Source organism: Somniosus microcephalus, chromosome 29, assembly GCF_052327205.1.
Source record: "Somniosus microcephalus isolate GS21.2 chromosome 29, FLI_Smic_1.0, whole genome shotgun sequence".
Taxonomy (NCBI): domain Eukaryota; kingdom Metazoa; phylum Chordata; class Chondrichthyes; order Squaliformes; family Somniosidae; genus Somniosus; species Somniosus microcephalus.
The window spans coordinates 42,376,443-42,390,001 of record NC_141015.1 but is presented as its reverse complement, the minus strand read 5'-3'; the positions used below and the strand labels follow the sequence as shown (position 1 = coordinate 42,390,001).

General features: G+C 42.2%; 1 protein-coding gene across 10 annotated transcripts in view; it reads right to left on the bottom strand.

Annotated features, from left to right (window-relative positions):
* gbf1 (golgi brefeldin A resistant guanine nucleotide exchange factor 1) overlaps positions 1 to 13,559 on the bottom strand; it is a 231,590-nt gene that overhangs the window by 53,624 nt on the left and 164,407 nt on the right. For all 10 annotated transcript variants that reach the window (XM_085970692.1, XM_085970688.1, XM_085970687.1 and 7 more), the window contains 5 exons: positions 13,299 to 13,485; positions 8,384 to 8,521; positions 6,760 to 6,848; positions 5,010 to 5,212; positions 749 to 872 (listed from right to left, as the gene is read on the bottom strand). In XM_085970692.1, the coding sequence (XP_085826818.1) occupies positions 749 to 872; positions 5,010 to 5,212; positions 6,760 to 6,848; positions 8,384 to 8,521; positions 13,299 to 13,485 (741 nt within the window). The remainder of the gene's footprint in view (positions 1 to 748; positions 873 to 5,009; positions 5,213 to 6,759; positions 6,849 to 8,383; positions 8,522 to 13,298; positions 13,486 to 13,559) is intronic.

Sequence of the window (13,559 nt, the reverse complement as noted above, 5' to 3'; positions counted from 1 at the left end):
GGCATTTTGATTGCAATCCAATGCAGCAACAGGTTAAAAACATTGTGAACAAATTTGCTGTTCATCTTACAGCGAGAAAACAAAACAGCAGTCAATTACTCCCATTAAATCAGTCACTTTTACTCAAAAAACAATTATCCAATAGTTCCAATTAAATATTTTTGTGAAACAGTGCAAGTGTCCTTTTGCACATGATTTCAATTAGAATTAAAATTAATTTGAATTTAGTAACTTTGAATTAAGAATAGACTGCATCAAAATCTTGCCTCTTGCATCACAAATTACTTCCAGCCAAGAATATAAATAAAATGTTCCCAGCCTCCACCAAAGCTGCTATTCATCCAACCCCAGGAGGTGCACTCAGAGACTCCCACCATCCATCCCACTTTTCCCTCCCGCCTGTGGTAAAGCAGTGTGCCTCCCACTTAGCATCTCCCTGGATAGCACCGAGACTGGAACATGCCACATTAGGAAACGTTACCACTCTGTTACAGTGTTAAGTACAAACATAGATCCCTAAAAGCTAGTACTAATAGATAAGTCGAACAGTTTATTTAACAGGAATCTGCCAGCCGTCATTCTGGAAGGTACACCAACAGCATAAAGAGATGGTAAAGAAATCGTCTGACATGCTGGTAATAGCTGCCAGCAAGTACCTGCACAATTTCACTATTCTTCAGGATTACCTTCATCATACAAGCCTCTAACTATTCACAACTTGTTATTTGTTAGTTTGCAGAGTACATACGTGCCAGTGATCTGTGAAGACTTCTAGTAATCGGTGAATGACAGGAGCTTCACCAGGGAGTCGGAAGGCTTCTAGATATGAGCGCAATGCTTCATCAACTCTCAATCCTTGGAAAGTAAACGTCCTAGTATTTAAACAAAAGCACCAGTCAATAACTGTTAGCTTCTTTAGAATAACGTTAGAAAGTTCTTTAGTCTATGTTAATCTTTACTGTAGCACACAATGTAATCCGAACGGTAGCAATTTTGGACCAATGTACAAATCCGCACTTCTTTCGTACAAACAAAATATGAAAATTCAAAACCCATCTGGCTCAAACAAACCACACTTCTATGAGATTGCAGAAAAATACCATTTTCTTTATTTCATTGTAAACGCATATTTTTGGTAAGGATGAGCCAATGAATGCCTGATCAGCACGGGGTTTGCTGTGTGGTAGTTTTACTTCACATAGAATAGAAATAGCAGAAGGAGCAGCTGCATCATCTTCACTATGTCAGAAATAAAACTCGCGAAAATTAAAAAGATAAAATGTAAAGCAACTTACAATAAAAAGCACTTCCATCATACAGTCAACTCCTCTTAATTCAACAGTCAATGAGTTCAAATTATTTGACAATTCAAATTTTTAGCACTAAATTCCCATTTTGCTGTTCTTCGATTGCTTAGTTCAAAGTATTAGACAATTCAATTTTGTCAACAACAACTTGTATTTATACACCGCCTTTAACGTAGTAAAATGTCCCAAGGCCTTCACATGAACATTATAAAACAACATTTGATACCGAGCCACATAAGATATTAGGGCAGATGACCAAAAGCTTGGTCAAAGAGGTAGGTTTTAAGGAGCGTCTTAAAGGAGAGAGAGGCGGAGAGGTTTAGGGAGGGAATTCCAGAGCTTAGGGCCCAGGCAGCTGAAGGCACGGCCGCCAGTGGTGGAGCGATTAAAATCGGGGATGCGCAAGAGGCCAGAATTAGAGATGGGGTTGTGGGGCTGGGGGAGATTACAGAGATAGGGAGGGGCGAGGCCATGGAGAGATTTGAAAATGAGGATGTTTTTAATGCAAAACACAACTGAATCTGCAATGCAAAAAATGTCAAAATCTCCTCATACGAGGTATTCTTAATTTCACTCTTGTATTTTAGCCCCACGGAGACCCACCATTTAAAGTTGCCTCTCTTTTAAAAGTGATATTCCTGTGCTGATATCAGAAAGTAGCGCTATGTGGAACTGGCTGGTTTCTGATCAGAAGGTAATCAAGTTAATGCCGTACGGGAACCACGAGTTGCCAAATGAAGTTTTTTTTAAACCTTTTTATACAAAACAATATGTGACCCCTCTGTCTGTAACAGCAGGCAGCCATGTGTAAGAAGCTCAGTATTTAACAAATCTTTTGACATTAGTACACAACTGTACTGTGTGCAGTTTCGAAGAGCCAGGGAGTTCTCCCCCGTGTCCTGGGACCAATATTTATCCCTCAACCAACATCACCAAAAACAGATTATCTGGTCATTATCACATTGCTGTTTGTGGAAGCTTGTTGTGCGCAAATTGGCTGCCGCGTTTCCTACATGACAACAGTGACAACACTTCAAAAAGTACTTCATTGGTTGTAAAGCGCTTTGGGACGTCCGGTGGTCATGAAAGGCGGTACAGAAATGCAAGTCTGTCCTTCTTTCTTAGGCGTGCTCCCCTGGCAACTACATGAGGCCAGTGTAAAACGTAAACTGTGGTCATAATTCGAAGAAAGTGCACAAAAGACTCGAAGTCAATTTCTCAAAACACCTTTACCATGTGAACTCTTGGATCAGGCACAGCTCTTTGGTACGTGTCTGTACCAGTGTAGGAACAGAAAAAAATGAACAACCAGGCAACCAGCTGCATCCAAGGACTTAAAACCCACGTGAAACATTCGCATTAATCAGCAGGATTGGTGAAACATGATTCGGGTACTTAAGGAAGTGGCCCTAGAAATAGTAGATGCATTGCTGGTCATCTTCCAAAATTCTATAGACTCGAACAGTTCCCATGGATTGGAGGGTAGCTAATGTTACCCCACTATTCAAAAAAGGTGGTAGAGAGACAACGGGGAATTACAGACCGGTAAGCCTGACATCGGTAGTGGGGAAAATGCTAGAGTCCATTATAAAAGATGTAATAGCAGAGCACTTGGAAAACAGTGACAGGATCAGACAAAGTCAACATGGATTTACAAAAGGTAAATCGTGCTTGACTAATCTACTGGAATTTTTTGAGGATGTAACTGGTAGAACCGTGGCAGCACGGTGGCATAGTGGTTAGCACTGTTGCCTCACAGCGCCAGGGACCCGGGTTCAAATCCGGCCTCGGGTGACTGTCTGTGTGGAGTTTGCACATTCTCCCCGTGTTTGCGTGGGTTTCCTCCGGGTGCTCCGGTTTCCTCCCACAGTCCAAAGATGTGCGGGTTAGGTTGATTGGCCATGATAAAAAAATTGGCCCTTAGTGTTAGGGGGGATTAAATACGTGGGGTTACGGGGATAGGGCTTGGGTGGGATGGCTGTCGGTGTAGGGACCGGGTGCTAGGGTTTGGATGATCAGCCATGATCTCGTTGAATGGCGGAGCAGGCTCGAAGGGCCGAATGGCCTACTCCTGCTCCTATCTTCTATGTTTCTATGTTTCTAATAGATAAGGGAGAACCAGTGGATGTGGTATATTTGGACTTTCAGAAGGCTTTCGATAAGGTCCCGCATAAGAGATTAGCGTATAAAGTTAAAGCACAAGGGATTGGGGTCAAGGTACTGACTTGGATAGAGAACTGGTTGACAGACAGGAAGCAAAGAGTTGGAATAAACGGGTCTTTTTCTGAGTGGCAGGCAGTGACTAGTGGGGTACCGCAGGGATCGGTGCTCGGACCCCAGCTATTCACAATATATTAATGATCTAGACGAGGGAACTAGATGTAATATCTCCAAGTTTGCAGACGACACAAAGCTGGGTGGGCGTATGCGCTGTGAGGAGGATGCTGAGAAACTCCAGTATGATTTGGACAGGTTGGGTGATTGGGCAGATGCAGTATAATGTGGATAAATGTGAGGTTATCCACTTTGGTTGCAAAAACAGGAAAGCAGATTATTATCTGAACGGCAATAGATTGGGAGAAGGGGAAGTGCAACGAGACCTGGGTGTCCTTGTGCACCAGTCGCTGAAGGTAAGCATGCAGGTGCAGCGGGCCGTTAAGAAGGCAAATGGTATATTGGCCTTCGCAGCGAGAGGATTCGAGTACAGAAACAAGGATGTCTTGCTGCAGTTGTACAGGGCCTTGGTGAGACCACACCTTGAGTATTGTGTGCAGTTTTGGTCACCTTATCTGAGGAAGGACGTTCTTGCCATGGAGGGAGTGCAGCGAAGATTCACCAGACTGATACTTGGGATGGCAGGAATGACGTATGAGGAGAGATTGGGTCGATTGGGCTTATACTCGCTGGAGTTTAGAAGAATGAGAGGGGATCTCACTGAAACTTATAAAATTCTAACAGGAATAGACAGACTAGATGCAGGAAGGATGTTCCCGATGGCGGGGGAGTCCAGAACCAGGGGTCACAGTCTAAAGATAAGGGGCAAGCCATTTAGGGCAGAGATGAGGAGGAATTTCTTCACCCAGAGAGTGGTGAACCTGTGGAATTCTCTACCACAGAAGGCAGTTGAGTCCAATTCATTAAATATATTCAGGAAGGAGTTAGATATATTTCTTAAGGCTAAAGGGATCAAGGGATATTGGGAGAAGGCAGGGACAGGGTACTGAGTTTGGATGATCAGCCATGATCGCATTGAATGGCGGAGCAGGCTCGAGGGGCAGAATGGCCTATTCCTGCTCCTATCTTCTAGGTTTCTATGTTTCTATGATTCTGTCCCATGTATGACATGAACAACTGTATTCCATGTATCTCAATAATAAATTGAAAACAGTTTATAGAATTAACAGCAATCAATTACACATGTAGGGACATCGGTGCTTGGTGGAATCAATGGGGTCTGTCCCAGCACTGAAAGCTTAGCTTTTTGGCGTCTCAAAGTGGGAGGGCAGGTAGCCATGCCCACCTGTACACTCATTACGATAGGCGACGGCCAAAATAAAGACTGCTTTGGCTTTTCCCGTGTAACCAATGGGTTCCCCATGGACCTACTGTCCAGTTAATATTTGCATAAACAGGATACTCATATGAAAATATATATACTTTTTTTTTTTTTTTTTTATAAAGTTTTCAAAAAAGTTTCAATACCCAACAAAACTGTCCAGGAGCTCAATACTCTTCCGATCACTGATAAACTCGCCGATCATTTTTTTGTCCAGTCGTGGATTTTCCCTCAGCCACTGAGCTACTTCGCTGTTGTCCATAGGGGAAGTGAGCAGGCCTTTCTCCTGAAGGAATTGAATGCCTTTTTTTGGTTTCTGGTTGAACTGTTCCGTTCCTGTAATAAGCAACTTAACGAGGGAAAACAAGAAAGAAAAAAATCACATTTTTGAAGTGCATAAACGTGCTACTTTTTTTCAAAATGTGCTTTCTACTGATGCAATTATGCAGGTTTGACACAAGCATCTGCTTTAAAAGTTGCACAAGCAGCCAGAACGGACACTGCCTCACAAGTACTGCTCTTTAGTCAGGGGAAATCCCTGACCATGCATATTTTGATAAATATCTCTGCCAACCAGAATCCGAATGCTTCTGAAATGTTGTTGCCAGTAAAGAGCCCACACTTTATTAACATTAAAAACTTAAAGCTAATCCACAGGGACCTTACTAAACTTTTTGTTTAATAATACAGCTGGGGCAAAACCTCATTTGGCATGAGATCATCTCCTCGAGCTCAGAACAGTTGCATTAAGCTGTTTATATGATAGATTGCACAACAGCGCAACTTGAAAACCGTGTCAATCTGCAACGGATTCTCTACCACATAAGTTTGGACAAGATAGGAAGGAGAAGTGAAGAGTTTTAAGGAGGGTCATAACAGACAAGGTGCGGGAAGGTGGAGCGATTTAGCTGCCTTAAGGCAGGACTGCCAATGGTAGGTGAACAGGGGGATTGCACAAGAGGCCAGAGTCAGAGGAACGGAGAGTTTGTGGGGAAGAGGAGCATACGGAGATAGGGAGGGACAAACCAGAAAAGGTATTTAATCATGTTGTGTCTATTCATTTAATACTTATTTTCACAACCACCATTGCCAGCTTTTTCCCTACATGGTTTTGTGCACAATTTTGGGGGAGATGGGAATAGAGGAGGATGGAGAAATTGAGATCTTTCTGTTCCATCCAGTCTTTTTCGACATCTTTCAGTGGTGAGGTTCTTGATTTTGCCTCATAGCATCATTATTAACATCACTCAGTAATTTTCGAAACTCCCTTTCATTTTATGTTACTTATTTTAACAGGTATTAGATACTTTATACATGTCTTGTCACACAACAGTTACTTATACCTATTGGATGCATTTTACTCAAATATTGGCAGTAAACATTTAAGAGTTCCTCACACAGCAAGTTCCCAATTAAACAAAGGAGGGATGGAAAACTGAATGACATGGGCCACATTCACACAGCTCATGAGTGACAGCTGTGGAGCAGTTTGACACTTGTCAGGCATGAAGAAATCTAAATTGGGAGGTGAGGAGGGGGTGGGGGAGAAAGAAGAGAAATTCCTCCAAATAACAGACTCTGAGGGTTTTATGGAGGTAGCATCAAGGTGTAGAAAGGAGGAAGCCACTCCAAGCCTCAATGGTATTAAGTCTATTCAAGTAGCAATTTTCCTGTACCTGTACTAATGCAACAAGGTTAGTATTCTCCAGCTCATGGACAAAGCAGTTGCAGTTGGGAGGGTAGAGTAAGAGAAGTGATTTTAAAAGATTAAGTACAAATTGGAATTGAAACAGGATGCATGCAAGTTATTCGAACAAAATGAATGACTGTTTTACTCTTGCTTCAATGGCATAACTAACTTTGTAATAAATGCTCACAATTTTATAAATCACTTACCTTCTTCTTGCTTTTAATCTCCGATAATTCTTTAGCACTTGGTAGGAAAGAAGAAAATCGAGGTGGTTTCTTGGAAGTCCTCTTCTCTACTGTAAAAGAACATATCAGAGCTTGAAACCTTATGTTAATATTGAAAGCATGTCGATATATACTATAAGGAATGCATTTTAACTCCTGATTTTCTGACCAGAAATATATTCGGTACAAAGCAGAATCTCGTGTGTGAATCCTGATTCTATAAGGAAGGATTTTAACAAAGGAAGTACTGAATGGACACATCTTAGAAATACAAAGCTGAACTTTGTAGTGTATGTACTTTGCAGAAGGAACTATATTCTGCAGCCCCTGTATACTGCAGTACCAGTAGTGACCACCCCTGTATATAAGCCTGTGTAGTAACTTTGCATAGTTAGTTTCAGTTTGTCTCCACTCAGTAAAGACCTGTTGTAACCCACTCCTGCAGTCCGTGTCTCAATTACACACGGACATAATAAACTTCTCCTTTCCATCCATCTCATTTCCAGAAGGAACCACAGGCAGCTGTTGTGATATCGAAGGTTTTCAAGATACTGAGGTGACATAGTATGGTTTCCACAAATGCAATCTCTTTGGCCATGGGTGGATCACACCAGCCATGCATAATCTGGTCACCAACACTATAACACATAGGGGGCTGCTGGATGAGGAATGGGAACCGCAACCAATTTCTCCCTCCCCATGGACACTGCAACCAAATGCAGCACCTCCATTTCACCTTGAGCTGAGATACTGGCTAGCTCAGCACAGACCACGTATTAACCCTGGGGGCTTTCCTGGCCTCAGTCACTAAGTACAACGCGTAATTCACCAGGAAAGGGCCATCTCTTACTTTTTAATCCAAGTCCAAACCATAGGGAAGAAATGGAGAGAGAAACAGAGTTAACGTTTCAGATCTGGGACCCTTCATCAGAACTGGAAAAAGCTGGAGATGTAACAGATATTAAGCAGGTGCAGAGGCGGGGTGGGGGGGGGGTCGGGGTGGTGGTTAGGAGTGGAGGAAGAAATAGAAAGAACATCCTGTACTTTTGTAAGAGGCAGGAAAGATAAAATGTTGCAAATGGGAATTTCCTGCCTCTTCCAAAAGTACAGTATGTTCTTTCTATTTCTTCCTCCCCTCCTAACCCCCCCCCCCTGTCTCTGCACCTGCTTAATATCTGTTACATCTCCAGCTTTTTCCAGTTCTGATGAAGGGTCCCAGACCTGAAACGTTAACTCTGTTTCTCTCTCCACGGATGCTGCCTGGCCTGCTGAGTATTTCCAGCATCCGCAGTATTTTGCAATTGCATAGGGAAAAAATGTCTATCTGACGCACAATTCAGCTATTTTCCCAACTGGTCTGTACTAAAATTAAGTAAAGCTCTATCCCATCATTTAATTCAAACTTACTGCATTTGTCTCACACAGAAATTTCCTCTTGCCCACATCACATACCAAAGGGAACCACTGCCAGAAGGGATAGTTGCAAGCAGAGTGACCAATAAGATTTTTTCAAAGACTTTCACACTTTTGTCAAAACTCTAATGATATGGCACACACAATAATATAAAAACAACCCAGGTCCTTTCTACTGAGCTGGAAGCTTTACCTGTTTCACTATCATCTGCAACTTGCCGTCCCAGTTTCATTTTCTGAGCCATAAGGTGACCGCTGGTTGGGGGGTGAGGTAGTGACGTTTCCATATCCAAAGGAGGTGAGCTGCCACTAGTACCTGTCCTTTCAATACCTACACAGGAAGTAAAAGAAAGACTTGCATTTTTACAGCGCATTTCACAGCCTCAGGACGTCCCAAAGCACTTCACACCCAATGAAGTACTTTTGAAGTGTAGTCACTGTTGTATGTAGGAAATGCGACAGCCAATTTGCACACAACAAGTTCCCACAAACAGCAATATGATAATGACCAGATAATCTGTTTTAGTGATATTGATTGAGGGTTAAATATTGGCCAGGACACCAGGAAGAACCTGCTTTTCTTCAAAATAATGCCATGGGATCTTTTATTTTCAACTGAGAGAGCAGACGGGGCCTCGGTTTATCACCTCATCTGAAAGATGGCACCTCTGACAATGCAGCACTCCCTCAGTACTGCACTGGAGTGTCAGCCTAGATTTTGTGTTCAAGTCTGGAGTGGGACTTGAACCCACAACCTTCTGACTCAGGGGCAAGAGTGCTGCCCACTGAGCCATGGCCGACAATGCATCGCTAAATTTCACAGAATACACATGGTGCAAAAATCAATCATTTTATTTCAATAATCTATATAGAAAAATGTAAAATATCTTTCTTCAATTCAATATTTCCTCGAGCAAACTACAATCATTTACATAACCTGATTCTCTCTCAAGCTCAGCTGTAAATCCCAGTTCTCAAACACAGTCTCAAATCACTCACCTTGCAGACAATTTAGAGGTTGAGTACATAGGCTCGGTAATCTGCAAAAAATATAAGGGCTACATAGACTTTCTCCCAACAAAATTCTTTCTACGTCCAGAGTTGGTTTTTGCATCAAACATTGCAGTTTGTGGTCATGAAATTCTAATACATTAGCAAATGAGGGAATGATCATGAACCTTCCTCTGCAACTTGGAAAACATTTGGAATGATTTTATGTGCTGCATAAGTCTGTCTTTGAGAACACCTGAGCAAGAGGTGGAACAAATGTTAATTATCGTTCGTTTTTGCAGAATAAACTAGAAATGCTGCAGTTTATTAGGAACATGAGTTGATGTGTTTTCCTGTAATCCACCTTCACAAAAAGAGACGGCAGGTCCTACATCACAAACTCAGCAACTCCTTCACAAGCCGTGAATCTTCAAACTGCATCAGATCTCCAGCGGGACAATGGCAACAATAAAAGTATATAGATTAAAACTTTAAAACTTCAAATCATCATAGAAACTGCTTTTTAGGATATAAACTTTTCAAAATATTTAGTATTTGACAGACATCTTCACTGACCCTCAAAACTTAGAAGCGGTGAAAATGTGACTCGTTCATTTCCGCAACAAGTAAACTGGTTTCACCTGTGCTGTATTCTATTGGAGACTGGAGAGAGATGCAATCCACAACCTTGCTTGCAATTACGGCCAATAATTTTGTTCAACTATTGCATTAATATTTACTTAACGCTTGTCCTGCAATCCTTAAACATATGACTTGATGACATCCAGGTGTCACGAGCACATTGGCATTTACCAGTAATAAAAATTCCAAACACTAATTTCTTAGGCACCCCACTAAAACTGTCCAAAGTACAAAATAATGGATAACTGCTGAAGCCTAATAAAAATACGCCTGTAAATTAACTATATGTTGCCTGCAGGAGTAACTGAGTTTTCAAATATATACAAAGTAATATTGTATCTTCCGAGTACATGAAAGGACAATGGAAATCTTTCAGTGAACTTCAAGACAATAATCCAGATCGTTCAAATAACTGGATTATGTCTGGATTCAGTGTGATGTGCCTATTTAAAGTTACTGTCAAGCTACTCAAATGAGAACCTTGCTTTCACTTTCTGCTCTCATCATTGTGATGCAGGGCTGCATTCATGGCACTCGAACATGCAGCGCTGCCCACTGTCTCCCAAACCCAGTGGGATTTTTACTGATTAAAATAATCAACAAACAATATAGACAGTTTCTTTCCATCGCTAAAATGAGAATGTTGGTACAGGAGGCAACCTGAGATTTCTTTAAACTTTCTGTACCTCTGGCAGAATGCAGCATCAGCGGTATCCAGACTGCAGCCAATGTCCATCCTTCTCAAGTGATTTCTGATCAAGTTGCGATCAGTGGTAAACCTGGTGATGCAACTCAGTCACTAATAACTGAAGAAATTCAGTGACTCAAGGCAGCCATATCTGAGCTAATACGACAGGAACTCAGGTTAAATTCAGGACAGGCCACCTCCTTAACCCATGTGAGGGGTGCAGCTTAGAAACATAGAACATAGAAAAATAGGAGCATTCGAGCCTGCTCCATCATTCAATATGATCATGGCTGATCCTCTATCGCAATACCATATTCCCGCTCTCCCCATACCCCTTGATGCCTTGTGTGTCTAGGTAGCTTGCCACTATTAACCATTTGTATTTTGTAGCACAAAGCGAAGTCTTGGGATGCGACTGACTCTCGGGTGAAAATGGCACACCTGCGATTTGTCTGGTGTTCATAGAACCTTACAGGAGAGGGAGGCCATTCGGCCCATCATGCTTATGTCAGCTCTTTGAAAGAGCTCTCCAATTAGTCCCAGTCCCCTGCTCTTTCCTCATAGCCCTGCAAATTTTTCTCCTTTGAGTATATATCCAATTCCCTTTTGAAAGGGATTATTGAATCTGATTCCACCACCCTCTCAGGCAGTGCGTTCCAGATCAGAACAACTAACATGCTGACAGCTCGGATTTTTGCTTGGTTTTTAAAAGTGAATTGTAGGAAAATGTATTGCCTTGAGCATTGACACAATATCAATAACTGCCAGCATGCAGATCATATAACCTAAGCTTCAGTTGCAAAGTAAATAGCAAGCCTTAGCCTACACATTCCAAATGATACCTAGAACAAATGACAGATATTTGGAACAAAAATTTGTCTTGAATTGGTTTCCTGTGTTGCAATTACCTTCATCTAACACATATGGTTATTTGTACAAGCATTATTACTTTTCAACAATAGAGCTCGTCAAAAGCATGACAATCATTCTAGTGGGACTTGCCTATCTGAGGAGTAGAGAGAACATAAGAAATAGGAGCAGGAGTAGGCCAATCGGCCCCTCGAGCCTGCTCTGCCATTCAACAAGGTCATGGCTGATCTGATCCTAACCGCCAATCTACTATCACAGAACCATCTCCTGAATCTAACAGAATTAGACACACGAAATAGGAGCAGGATCAGGCTACACGGCCCCTGGGCCCGCTCCGCTACCCACAGGGCCATGACCGATCTGAACCTAGACTCATGTCCAAATTCCTGCCCGCTCCCCGTAATCCTTAATTCCCTTTACTTCTAGGGAACTGTCTATTTCTGTTTTAAATTTATGTAATGATGTAGCTTCTACAGCTTTTTGAGGCAGCATATTCCATGGACCTACCACCCTCTGAGTGAAGTAGTTCCTCCTCATCTCAGTTTTGAAAGAGCAGCCCCTTATTCTAAGACTATGCCCCCTAGTTCTAGTTTCACCCATCATCGGGAACATCCTCCCCGCATCCACCCGATCCAACCCCTTCACAATCTTATATGTTTCAATAAGATCGCCTCTCATTCTTCTGAACTCCAATGAGTAGAGTCCCAATCTACTCAACCTCTCCTCATATGTCCATCCCCTCATCCCCGGGATTAACCGAGTGAACCTTCTTTGTACTGACTCGAGAGCAAGTATGTCTTTTCTTAAGTATGGACACCAAAACTGTATGCAGTATTCCAGGTGCGGTTTCACCAATACCTTGTACAACTGAAGCAATACATCCCTATTTTTATATTCTATCCCCCTAGCAATGAAAGCCAACATTCCATTGGCCTTCTTAATCACTTGCTGCACCTGCATACTAACCTTTTGAGTTTCGTGCACCAGGACCCCCAGATCCCTTTGTACTTCAGTACTTTCCAGTTTCTTGCCATTAAGATAATAGCTTGCTCTGCGATTTTTCCTGCCAAAGTGCATAACCTCACACTTTCCAGTATTGTATTCCATCTGCCAAATCTCTGCCCACTTACTTAGCCTGTCTATGTCCCCTTGCAGGTTTTTTATGTCCTCCTCACTCACTACTTTCCCTCCCATCTTAGTATCATCTGCAAACTTTGATATGTTACACTCGGTCCCCTCCTCCAAATCGTTAATATAGATTGTAAAGAGTTGGGGACCCAGCACTGACCCCTGCGGAACACCACTAGTTACTGATTGCCAGTCTGAGAATGAACCATTTATCCCAACTCTCTGCCTTCTGTTAGATAGCCAATCCTCTATCCATGCCAGAATATTACCCCCAATCCCGTGATTTTTTATCTTAAGCAATAATCTTTTGTGTGGCACCTTGTCAAATGCCTTTTGGAAGTCTAAATACACTACATCCACTGGTTCCCCTTTATCCACCCTATATGTTACTTCCTCAAAGAACTCCAGCAAATTTGTCAAACATGACTTCCCCTTCATAAAACCATGCTGACTTTGTCCTATTAAATGATGATTATCCAAATGTCCTGTTACTGTCTCCTTAATAATGGACTCCAAAATTTTACCTACCACAGATGCTAGGCTAACCGGTCTATAGTTTCCAGCCTTCTGTCTACTGCCCTTTTTAAATAAGGGTGTTACATTAGCAGTTTTCCAGTCTGCCGGGACCTTTGCTGAGTCCAGGGAGTTTTGGAAAATTATTACCGATGCATCCACAATCCCTACCGCCACTTCCCTCAAGACCCGAGGATGCAAGCCATCAGGTCCAGGTGATTTATCCGCCTTGAGTCCCATTATTTTACCGAGAGCCAACACTGGAACTACTCCTTACCGTTAGTGATGTCTTTGCTCTGGTTCATTTCTATTGTCGGAGTGCCTCCATCTCTTTTGTCCTGCTGCAGAGTATTATTGAGAACCCGGGCTTGGCAATGAGCCTCAGTGCTGTCAATAACGGTTAACAAAGCCTCAAGTGACAACAAGTGAGTGGTGTACAGTTGTCCAGATACAGGAAAAGCATTCTGCAAAAAGAACCAGCAAGAGAAATTCAGTAAAGCTGGCAGAGCAGATACAAAAGCTCTAAATGAATCACATT